This window comes from Carcharhinus amblyrhynchos, chromosome 33, assembly GCF_965287045.1.
Source record: "Carcharhinus amblyrhynchos chromosome 33, sCarAmb.v2.hapA, whole genome shotgun sequence".
Lineage (NCBI taxonomy): Eukaryota > Metazoa > Chordata > Chondrichthyes > Carcharhiniformes > Carcharhinidae > Carcharhinus > Carcharhinus amblyrhynchos.
Genome location: NC_137356.1, coordinates 12,185,887 through 12,198,257, shown reverse-complemented (window position 1 = coordinate 12,198,257; position 12,371 = coordinate 12,185,887). Strand labels below are relative to the sequence as shown.

The window sequence follows — 12,371 nt, the reverse complement described above, 5'->3', positions numbered from 1 at the left end:
GTTCTCTGTGGCGTAACAACATTTTGCTAAAATTGCCCAGGCTATTTCTGGTTTCTTTGACGTCACGAGTTGCCAAGGCGATCTGGGGGTTGACACACTCGTGTTCTCACACACAGCTCCGTTGCCAAGGGATGCAGTTGCCAAGGCTACGGTGCATCCTGCTTGAGATCAGAGAAGAGGGTTGAGGGTTGCCTCAGGTGATACTCTCCCTCACCCCCCCCCCGCACCGCCCCCCCCCATCCTCCTCTCCCCTCCCCCCTACTTACAGCCGCCAACCTCCCTTCCCCTCCCCTCCTCTACCCAACTCTCCCGAGTGAGAGGGAGCGCAGACAGCACAAATAGCAAGCGAGGCGGCTGCTCAGAGCGAGGGAGAGGCAGCAACACAGATGACCTCTCGCAGAGGCGACTGAGGGTGGCCAGTGTGTCGGGGACAGAGGATGAGTATGAGTTAATCTGGGAGGGTAAGTCTGTAATGTCGGGAAACGCACAGTGGGGCACAGCTCCTCGAATCGCCTCTGAGGTGGTCAGCGTAGCCTGGTGCTCTCTGGAAGGGATTGTGGTGGGGAGGAGGGAGTCCAGTAGCTGTGAGATAAAACAGAGACTCACCCCAAACAAACCTGGTTAAGCAGCCTTGACAAACTTTGTTCCTTTCATTAAAAAGTGGAAGCTTTGGGATATAAATTCGCCCTTCACAAATGTATTTAAGATGGATGCACAGGGATGGATTGAAAATTAACCCTTTGCGTTCTTCACAAGCTGTAACTAACTTTACAAAGGGTTCCTTTATCTTTCATTTTGGTAACAGTTGTTAACAGCTGATTCTAAACCAGGACTGTTTTTCTTTTAAATGTCTCTTTACGGTTTATTGATTAGTGTCACCAGTCAGCTTACACTGCAATGAAGTTATTGTGAAAATCCCCTAGTCGCCACACTCCAGCGCCTGTTCGGGTACACTGAGGGAGAATTTAGCACGGCCAAACTCTGCACAGACAGCCACCTGAGGCCGGAATCAAACCCGGGTCCCTGGTGCGGTGAGGCAGCAGTGCTAACCACTGTGCCACCGTGCTGCCCTTGAATGAAGTTACTGTGAAAATCCCCTAGTTGACACACTCCGGCGCCTGTTCGGGTACACTGAGAATTTAGCATGGCCAAACTCCGCACAGACAATGACCTGAGGCCAGAATCGAACCCAGGTCCCTGGAGCTGTGAGGCAGCAGTGCTAACCACTGTGCCACCGTGCCGCCCGTAACCACTAGTGAAGTGGTGACTGCCAGACTTTCACTAAGGTTATCAAAGTCACAGAATTTGTGTTGAAGGGGTTAAAGTTTAAAGTTTATTTATTAGTGTCAGAAACAGGCTTACATTAACACTGCAATGAAGTTAAATCCCCTAGTCGCCACACTCTGGCGCCTGTTTGGGTACTCTGAGGGTGAATTTAGCACGGCCAATGCACCCTAACCAGCACGTCTTTTGGAGTGTGGGAGGAAACCGGAGCACCCGGAGGAACCCATGCAGACATGGGGAGAATGTGCAGACTCCACACAGACAGTGACCCGAGCTGGATTCGAATGTGGATCCCTGGTGCTGTGAGGCAGCAGTGCTAACCCACTGTGCAACTCTGCCACCCAGCTTGAGGTTCCAGCCTCTATCGATGGTCTTGTACAGTTACAGAATCCTGGACCACTCGGCAATACATCCAGATGATAACTCGGTCGCTCAGCAACAGCTCACGGCCTGACTCACCTAATGGTGAAGGAGATATTGAGAGAGAGAGAGAGCGAGAGAGAGACTAATGAAAAAAAGGAAGTGAAAAGCTGGTGAGAGTGAAAATAAACCAGACTGAAAATGCAGGGTTAGTCACCCGAGACAAAATGGGAAAGTAAGTGAGAAATAGAAACAGAGACAAAGAGAGGTACAGAGATGGAGAATGAGACGAAGGCAGTGAGTGCGCAATAGAATCACAGAATCCCTACAGTGCAGTACATTCAGCCCATCCAACATGTACTGGCCACAATCCCACCCAAACCCTATCGCCATTACCCCATGTATTTACCCTGCACATCTTTGGACACTAAGGGGCAAATTAACACAGTCAATCCACAGACAGACTGTCACCCAAGCGGGGAATCGAATCCGGGCCCCTGGCGCTGTGAGGCGAACCACTGTGCCGCCGTACCACCACACTCCAAGGATAGTCTCATTAAAGTTCGATATGAGACAATTTGAACTTAACTTCCCTAATTCTATCCCTCGAGAAATGAAACCCAGCATTTGGGTTTTTTTTTCTGAGATTAGAGGGATCAGATTTCGGAGCAGAATAAAATGGGCTTCACGGTGGCACAGTGGTTAGCGCTGCTGCCTCACAGCGCCGCGCACCCGGGTTCGATTCCCAGCTCGGGTCACTGTCTGTGTGGAGTTTTCACATTCTCCCCGTTTCTCTGTGGGTTTCCTCGCACGGTCCAAAGATGTGTGGGTTAGGTGGATTGGCCATGCTAAATTGCCCCTTAGTGTCCAAAGATGTGCAGGTTAGGTGGATTGGCCATGCTAAATTGCCCCTTAGTCTCCAAAGATGTGCAGGTTAGGTGGATTGGCCATGCTAAATTGCTCCTTAGTGTCCAGAGATGTGTCGGTTAGGGGAGACTAGCTGGGGTAAATACATGTGGTTATGGGAATAGGGCCTGGGTGGGATTGAGGTCGGTGCGGATTCGATGGGCCGAATGGTTTCCTTCTGCATTGTAGGGATTCTATTATAGCATTTCCTTTAGTCAGCATTTGAGTGATAAACCAAAACAGGACGCAATTTGTTCCAGTCGGAAGCTTCCGGTTCTACATTGTGTGCAGACTGGGAAGAGAGTTCTATAGCTGTCTCTGAGTTTGGGTGGATAAGTGGAAGATGTTGTTTAGCTGCTATATATTTAGCTGCGTTCCGTCAATGGATTATAATTAGGGCGAGTGATTCATTCTCACTCAAGGCTGCCTGGGATCCACTGCCTCCGGGAGTTTGTACACAGTGTGGCATAAACAGGTAGGCTTGGTAAATCTTACCGTGTCTTCACCGGATGTTTCTGTGCCTCAGGGATTAGGTTAAAGAGGTCGAAAAACATCACCCGCAAAATGCCATCTATGAGTCTCAGATCTCTGTGTAGAGACGGTTATTAAATCAACCGTTCCTCAGCACTCAAACTTTAGTAGGTTTTTAGGGCGTGTGGTTCTGCCCATTCACATTTTTAGAATTTATGATTTTAAGTTTATTCATGGACAGGATGTGGGCCCAGCACTCATTGCCCTGACTGCTCTTTATTTCAGAGCTCTTAGTGTCCAAAGATGTGCAGGTTAGGTGGATTGGCCATGCTAAATTGCCCCTTAGTGACCAAGGATGTGCAGGTTAGGTGGATTGGCCATGCTAAATTGCCCCTTAGTGACCAAGGATGTGCAGGTTAGGTGGATTGGTCATGCTAAATTGCCCCTTAGTGACCAAGGATGTGCAGGTTAGGTGGATTGGTCATGCTAAATTGCCCCTTAGTGTCCAAAGATGTGCAGGTTAGGTGGATTGGCCATGCTAAATTGCTCCTTAGTGTCCAAAGATGTGCAGGTTAGGTGGATTGGCCATGCTAAACTGCATTTTTCTTTGAAGGGGAATATCAGAGTAAATACATGGGATTGCAAGGATAGATTGCTGTCAGTACAGGTTTGAAGGGCCAAGTGGTCTCCTCCTGCACTGTAAGGATGCTCTGATCAATGGCAGCGCTTGGCAAATCTGTTTGGAAATAGCTCCCCTGTGAATTCCCAGAGGAAAAAGGAAATGTGATAAGCCAGGCATAAGGATAGAAATCCTTATGCACTCCCAAACCCAGCAAAATCCAGCAAACTCACTGCGGGAGATCCAAAAAGAATGTGTCTTTTTTCTTGGGGGAGGGTGCTGTTGTGGGGAGAGAGCTGATTGTCTGATAAGTGAAAGCTTAAAAGGGAGAATTGAAAGGGATATACTCCAGCCTTTAATCAGAGGGGAAGTAAGAGAGATGACAAAGCACCCCCTCCCCCAATTCCTGGGAGAGGGAAGGGGTTAACTCTTGTGTTAAAAGAGTTGTCGGCCAAATGGAAAGAAAGATTTAAGGGCAGCAGCGAGCGACAGAAACAGTTTGCGAGGAGGGAGGAGAGAGTTTTCGCTCAGAGCTGGGAGGAGTTCCTCCGAGGGTTGGGTAACAGTTAAAAAAAAATTTCTTTTGATTGCAACAGCTCATTGCAAGTCAGCTCTCGCTGACAGAACAAATCTGCTTTCGAGGAAGCGAGGTGGGAACTGAAAGGCACTGTGAAGGCTTCCTGGCTGCGACCCGCGCTGTGAGTAGATGTGAGGTTCTATTTCCCTGTTGTTTATGAAAGGGGGGAGATTCTTCACAGTAAATAATCACAGAATCCCTACAGTGCAGAAGGCGGCAGTTCAGACCATCGAGTCTGCACTGACAACAATCCCAGTCCCTATTTCTGTAACCTCATGTATTTACCCTGCTAATCCCCCGAAACTAGGGTCAATTTAGCACAGCCAGTCCACCTAACTTGCACATCTTTGGGCACTAAGGGGCAATTCAGCATGGCCAATCCACCTAACCCGCACACCCTTGGACACTAAGGGGCAATTTAGCATGGCCAATCCACCTAACCTGCACACCCTCGGACACTAAGGGGCAATTTAGCATGGCCAATCCACCTAACCTGCACACCCTTGGACACTAAGGGCAATTTAGCATGGCCAATCCACCTAACCTGCACACCCTTGGACACTAAGGGGCAATTTAGCATGGCCAATCCACCTAACCTGCACATCTTTGGACACTAAGGGGCAATTTAGCATGGCCAATCCACCTAACCTGCACATCTTTGGACACTAAGGGGCAATTTAGCATGGCCAATCCACCTAACCTGCACATACCTGTACTGTGGGAGGAAACCGGAGCACCCGGAGGAAACCCACGCAGACACGAGGGAGAACGTGCAGACTCCACACAGAACATGACCCAAGCCGGGAAATGAACCCGGGTCCCTGGCGCTGCGAGGCAGCAGCAGTGCTAACCATTGTGCCACCGTGCTGCCCATAATAACGTCAGTGTTTATTCTATCAAGTATTCTGAGATTTTATCAGACGCGAGTTTCCAAAGTGTTCTGTGAGTAACAGCAGAGGCGGTGGTGGGGTGGGTGCAGTAAGCAGCTTTGAGTTATAGGTAGTTTGTCTGTGCGAGAGGCACTGTGTTACACTTGTCTTTCTCCCGGGGCGACTGATTTATTTTTGGGGGGAGGAAGCGAGGTGAATGCTTGCCACCTTTGACTCCGGGCTACCCTGAGTCTCTCTCGAGCCTGGGCTGATGAGGAACTGGGACAGGGGGTTGGGAAGACTGATGCGAAAAAAGAACTGGCTTGAATTCACACACGTACACAAACACAACTCGTAAAATATTCATAAAAAAAAATCAAACTCCACCCTCTCAGCCAGCTTGGGAAGGAGTGGTACTGAAATCCTACAACGGGACAGTAACTAAACCGATTTGTATTATTGGCCAATGCTTTGAATGTTAGGCAATGTTCTACGTGACGCACCCCCCCCACCCCCTCTCTGTTAATATATCCTTTACCTTCATTTCCGATAATAGTACTTGGACTGGTTACTGTGTTTACTCTTATTGCATTTTAGCCTCTTACCGTATTTACTCCAATGTTGCTTTGATCGATTTTATGTGGTGACAGTTCATTCAGCGCCCACAAGTTTATTTATTAGTGTCACAAGTCAGCTTACGTTAACACTGCAATTAGACTCGTATGATAACAAGCAGCTAGATATAGAACACAGAACATTACAGCACAGTACAGGCCCTTCGGCCCTCAATGTTGCGCCGACCTGTGAAACCAATCTAAAGCCCATCTAACCTACACTATTCCAATATCATCCTTATGTTTATCCATTTAAATGTTGGCGAGTCCACTACTGTTGCAGGCAGGGCATTCCACTCTCTTACTACTCTCTGAATAAAGAATAGCTCTTGGGGTCAAAGGATTTGGGATAGGTGTGGATCGGGTTTTTGAGATAAACTGTATTTGTTAGTGTTGCAAGTAGGCTCACATTAACACTGCAGTGAAGTTACTGTGAAAATCCCCCCCTCCCCCCCAAGTCGCCACACTTCTGTTCGCGTACACTAAGGGAGAATTTAGCGTGGCCAATGCACGCTAACCAGCACGGAGCACCCGGAGGAAACCCACGCAGACACTGGGAGAATGTGCAGACTTTGCATAGACAGCGACCCCAAGCCGGGAATCCAACCCGGGTCCCTGGCGCTGTGAGGTAGCAGAGCTAACCACTGCGCCACCTTGCCCACCTTTAGGTGGCACAGGTTTGACTTCACAGGAAATCTGGTTAAAAAGAATAAACGGTGAGGTGGTCACAAGAGCACAGGCCCTCCCCCCCACCCCACTCACCCACATCCCCGCCCACAGAACTCCCCTCCCCTCACTCACTCCCGAGACCTCTGCAATTCTGGTCTCTTGAGCAATTCGGGTTCTAATCGTCCTACCACTGCCATTCAGGCCTTAATCTCTGGAATACTCTCCCTCTCTAACTCTATACAGAAACTCTGCAACACCATATCTCTTTCTGACCTCTGAGCTGCTTAGTCATTACTTGAATGATGTAGCAGAGGGTGGCACAGTGATTAGCACTGCCGCCTCTCAGCGCCAGGGACTCGGGTTCGATTCCCGGTTTGGGTCACCGCCTGTGCGGAGTCTGCACCTTCTCCCCGTGTCTGCGTGGGTTTCCTCCGGGTGCTCCAGTTTCCTCCGAGAGACAGTGCTGGTTAGGGTGCCTTGGCCGTGCTAAATTCTCCCTCGGTGTACCCGAACAGGAGTGTGGCGACTCGGGGGACTTTCACAGTAACTTCATTGCAGTGTTAATGTAAGCCGAATTGCGACATGAATAAATAGATTTTACTTTCTCACTCAGTGACATCACTTTGATGAATAATGCTCCTGTAAAGTTCCTGGGGGTGTTTTACACTCTTAGAGATGCGATATAAACAAAATGTTTGAATGAACTGAAGCAAGAAGTCTCTCAACACCAGGTTAGAGTCCAACAGGTTTATTTGATAGCACAAACTTTCGGAGTTTCACTCCAACTTGAAGCCAGAAGGAATGACAAGTAGTGATTTAAGTGGCAGATTATCCATGAGGTAGACACTGAGCAGCAGTGCACAGTTCAGAATCGATATTATGACTTTGATTACGACTAGTGCAGTACCTTAACATACTCTCGACAGTAATATTATTTTTAGTGCCGTTTATGTGCTGGGCCAGACCGCGAAAGTTTCTGAGATTATTTTATCCCCTCAACCTTCAGTGCAAATATTTTTAGAGGGAAGTGAGAGTTGATAACAGCGCTTCAAAGAGTGACGGGGACTGGCGGCACACTGGCACAGTGGTTAGCACTGCTGCCTCACGGCACCAGGGATCCGGGTTCAATTCCAGCCTCAAATCACTGTCTGTGTGGAGTTTGCACGTTCTTCCCTTGTCCGTGTGGGTTCTCTCTGGGTGCTCCGGGTTCCTCCCACGGTCCAAAGATGTTTAGGTTTGGTGGATTAGCCATGTTAATTGCCCCTTGGTGTCCAAAGATGTGTAGGTTAGGGGGATTGGCCATGTTATATTGCCCCTTAGTGTCCCAAGATGTGTGGGTTAGGTGGATTGGCCATGCTAAATTGCCCCTTAGTGTCCCAAGATGTGTGGGTTAGGTGGATTGGCCATGCTAAATTGCCCCATAGTGTCCAAAGATGTGTAGGTGAGATGGATTGCCATGCTAAATTGTCCCTTAGTGTCCAAAGATGTGCAGGTTAGAGAAATTAGCAGGTCAAATGCATGGGGTAATGGGAATTGAGCAGGACTAGGCCTGGGTAAGATGCTTTTTTGGAGAGTTGGTGCAGATTTGATAGGCCAAATAACCTCCCTGTAATCTGTGGTTCACTATCTTCCCTCACTGAGCTCCAAGAGGAAGACTTCTAATAAAAAGGAGAGGGTTACAGACACTGTCGGCCAGACTCGAGTGTGCCTATGAACTTGACTCAGGCCAAGTCATCCTGTTTAATGATGCTGGTCTTATTGAGTCTGTTCAGAGGAAGTTCCTAGTTCTAAGCTGGAGAAGGTTGAACACAATCTCTTTATCACCCAATGGAGAATTGTCCAACTAACCGTTCCCTTGTGGGTATTCAGGCCATGACTACTGCTTAGGGTTGTGGTTGGTGCAGGCTCGATGGGCCAAATGGCCTCCTCCTGCCATTCTATGGTAAGATGGCATTCCCAACACCATCAGGATTTATCCATCAAAAGTCCAATATCCCTCCAACCTTGCGCTGCTCCTAAGGAGATGGTATGGAGCTAACATTCAAACAAACTAATAATCTGGTGTTTTACACTCATATCTCAACAGGTCACACCACGGCTGAGATTTACTGGTTTGTGAGAGTCAGTCCCACCCGGTTTTGCCATGATGTCCATGCTCGAATCATTCCAGGAGGTTGGAGATCCAAAGGCGGAGCACCCCCCGGTTCTGACGCCAGCTCCCCGCTCCCTGGAGCTCTGCACTCCGCGTCTCTCTTTCACCGATGAGGCTGTGTCTTTACTGACCGCCAACAGCCTCCTGGCCAGGTCCCTGCTGGGAACGAGGCAGGCCAAGCACAAAGGCACCAACTCGGTCAGCCGAAGGAAACGGGAGTTCATCCCGGACGAAAAGAAAGACAACACCTACTGGGACAAGCGCAAGAAGAACAATGAAGCGGCCAAGAGGTCGAGGGAGAAACGCCGGGTCAACGATATTGTCCTCGAGCAACGAGTCATTAACCTCCTGGAAGAAAACGCCAGACTCAAGGCTGAACTTTTGGCTTTGAAGTTCAGGTTTGGCCTCATCAAGGACCCATCAGAGTCTCTCCCTGCCCAGAACAATCCACAGCTTCATCGCTGCATCGGTGACCTCCAACCAACATTTCTACCCAGGGTTGACGATGGCTATGCCATGCAGCCCATGGACGGTAAGAGGCTACCACCCCGGAACCAGCAGTTCGGACCTGAGCTTGGGGTGGAGCCCGAGTCCTGTGTGGTGTCCGAAGACTCCGGCATCTCCACGCCCGGAAGCTCCAATGTCGGGAGCCCCGTCTTCTTTGACGACCCCCTGACCGACCATGGCAAGTTCTCCCCCGCTCGCGAGGACCACTATGATGGCCAGCTGTCGCCCTGTAGCGAGGCGGAGGCAGGGCGCATGTATCCCAGCGAGAGCGTCAAGCCGGCCAGGTCCCCCGAGCTAACCGAGATGGTCAAGAGCTTGCCCCACAAGCTGCGCTTTAAAATCGGGGCTGGGATGGAGGAGGGCGCCGAGAGCGACTTGAAGGTCAAGGTGGCCCAGACGGTGGTGGGCACCTACGGCAGGGGCGCCCCCGGGCAGCCAGTGGGCCCAGCCAGGGAGCAACAGCAGGGATGCTACACATTGATAGCTCAGGCGGACAGAGGGGTCGGCACCGGGTTGATGCCACCTTCTTGGCGCCCTCACGTTGAACTCTTACCAGAGGAGTCCAAAAACGGTCTGAACTATCGTTGTATGCCCAGCGCTGCCCACCTTGGTGCCCAGGGATGCCCCAAAGACACCCTGAAGGATGACTCCATTTACAAATCTGAAAATAATATCCTTAAGAACCAGCTCGCTTCCCTTTCAGCTGAGGTGGCACAGCTAAAGAAGTTGTTTTCTCACCAAATGTATTCCAATCTCAGTTAAGACACGATGCCTGTCGAGGCTTGTAAATTTATTTTCAGTTGCCTCCCATTGAATAGCTAAGTTATTTGCAAGTACCTGAGTCTGTGCAAATATTTATTGTCGGTGTTGTAAATAGACCTCAAATGCGTGTGAATATATTTTTACTTTATTTTCTAACCGAGCGCTGTCGTTGTAATAAACTCTTTTCAAAATCGCAGCAGGGAATTCTTCACACTCAGAACACCTTTTACAAACGAAAACCCCACACACGCATCATAGAATCATAGAATCCCCGCAGCACAGAGAGAGAGGCCATTCGACCCATCGAGTCTGCACCAACAACAATCCCATCCTATCCCCATGACCCCACATATTTAACCTGCTAATTCCCCTGACACTAAGGGGCAATTTAGCATGGCTAATCCACCTAACCTGCACATCTTTGGACAAAACGGGGCTCTAAACTACACATCTTCAGACAGGAAGGGGCAATTTAGCATAGCCTACCCAATAACCCGCACATCTTTGGATACGAAGGGGCAATTTAGCATGGCCAATCCACCTAACCAGCACATCTCGGGACAGTTTAGCATGGCCAATCCACCTAATGTGAGCATCTTTGGACACTAAGGTGTAATTTATTATGGCCAATCCACCTAACCTGTACATCTTTGGACAGTAAGGGACAATTTAGCATGGCCAATCCACCTAACCTGCATGTCTTGGGAGTTCTGATTAAGTGGGAATTTGGGAGGAAACCCACACAGACTCAGGGAGAATGTGCAAACTCCCCCTTGACAGTTGCCCAAGTGATCATTCCCCAGTCCCTGGCACTGTGAGGAAGCAGTGCTAACCATTATGTCTTGATCCATATTTCTGTAGGCTGTTTGGCAGCCTGTACTATGTCTGGATGTGCTCTGTGTTATGCACAAATAATGCGTGGGTGGGTCGCTGGCCCACTTGTGAAGGATTGCAGTGGCCACTCCACTAGTCGTGTGCCAGCCCCCAATGGGACTTAATCCAAAACCACATGGCAGAATTGACCAGAATTCATCAGGGCATGGGCAATGGCACACAGAGCTCGCAACTGATTGGTGAAGGAATGAACACATCCTCTTGGTTGGTGGGGGGTGGGGGGGGGGGGGGAGACGGGGGGGTGGAGCCAGGGGAAACTTGTGTTTAGGATTGAACATTGTCGCTCTTTGTCTTTTGTGGGACAGTTTATGGGGCAGAGAGAGAGAGAAACTTGTGAAAGAACCTGACTTGCCCTCAGGAAAAAGCGAGCCCAGGTTCGAATCCCGCCACGGCAGAGGGTGGAATTCGAATTCAATAAAAAAAATCTGGAATTAAGAATCCACCGATGAACCATTGTCGGAAAAACCCATCGGGTTCCCTTCAGGGAAGGAAATCTGCCGTCCTGATCCTGGTCTGGCCTACATGTGACTCCAGAGCCACACGTTGATTCTCAACAGCCCTCAGGCAATGAGGGATGGGCAGTAAGTGTTGGCCCAGCCAGCGACCAAAGAATGAAAGAAAGAACATGTCCCATCCCCAACAGATGCCCATCCACCATCTTAAAAGGGTGTTGGAATGCTGAAGACGGAATGGGGGGAAAGTCTTTATAAGAGAAGAACCTGGAAAATTACCAGAAAGGTCAGAAAAACACGCTTGGGCTGTTGCTATCATGTAGATCGATAATGTAATTCTCACAGGCTTTAAGACATACTTTCCCATATGGTCGGCTAAACACAAGAACACTGGTAGCTTTCATTAATTCTGGCTTCTTGCCACCGCTTTAATAATAACAGATTAAGAAAACAAAAAGACAGTTCTTATTGCGACAGACTGTGGAGTTTTGAAACTTGTTCCCAGGAGCTTTGGTCGTGAATTTCTGTACAGCTCCGTTCAGCCCAGGTTCTCCTCAGGAAAGGGAAAGCAAGATGGCCGCCAAAGTGGAACACTATGCCAATGCCAGGACACTTAATCATAGAACCCTACAGTGCAGAAAGAGGCCCTTCGGCCCATCGAGTCTGCACCGACCACAATCCCACCCAGGCCCTGTCCCCATATCCCTACACATTTACCCACTAATCCCTCTAACCTACACATCCCAGGACACTTAGGGGCAATTTTAGCCTGGCCAATCAACCTAACCCACACATCTTTGGACTGTGGGAAGAAACCGGAGGAAACCCACACAGACACGAGGAGAATGTGCCAACTCTACACAGACAGTGACCCGAACCGGGATTCGAACCCAGGTCCCTGGAGCTGTGAAGCAGCAGTGACAACCACTGTGCCACAGTGCCACCCCACCCGACTCTATCTCTCACCCACATGTCGATACTCCACTCAAACCTACGCCCATCAAGCCCGCACCCTCCAACCCATCCAGCTAATCCCCTCAACAAATCAACTCAATAGATTTGGGTACTCTGAATTTCAGAGTCAACCACAATGCTGTAAACTATTTTTAAAATTCAATTTTGGGACATGGGTGTCGCTGGCTGGGCCAACATTTAGTGCCCGTCCCTAGTTACCCTTGAACTGAGTAGCTTGCTAGGCCATTTCAGAGGGCAGTTGAGAGTCAACCACATTGCCG

The 12,371-nt window shown here is 49.4% G+C and overlaps 1 protein-coding gene across 6 annotated transcripts; it reads left to right on the top strand.

Moving 5' to 3' along the window:
• The first annotated feature begins 345 nt into the window (after window positions 1-345).
• nfil3-6 (nuclear factor, interleukin 3 regulated, member 6) lies at window positions 346-9,983 on the top strand. Of its 6 annotated transcripts, none has more exons than XM_080216594.1 (3): window positions 347-461; window positions 4,237-4,338; window positions 8,456-9,983. In XM_080216594.1, the coding sequence occupies exon 3, from the start codon at window positions 8,513-8,515 to the stop codon at window positions 9,788-9,790; it is 1,278 nt and encodes a 425-aa protein (XP_080072720.1). In that variant the 5' UTR covers window positions 347-461; window positions 4,237-4,338; window positions 8,456-8,512; the 3' UTR covers window positions 9,791-9,983. The 6 variants fall into 6 exon arrangements, with proteins under 6 accessions (XP_080072723.1, XP_080072720.1, XP_080072722.1 ...); XM_080216593.1 differs by lacking the exon at window positions 347-461 and adding an exon at window positions 2,842-3,025; XM_080216597.1 differs by lacking the exon at window positions 4,237-4,338 and having other exon boundaries at window positions 346-461.
• Window positions 9,984-12,371: the final 2,388 nt, after the last annotated feature.

Bases quoted from the DNA above. Each gene is read 5' to 3' on its own strand.
- nfil3-6 (XM_080216597.1), top strand. From the start codon at position 8,513: ATGATGTCCATGCTCGAATCATTCCAGGAGGTTGGAGATCCAAAGGCG.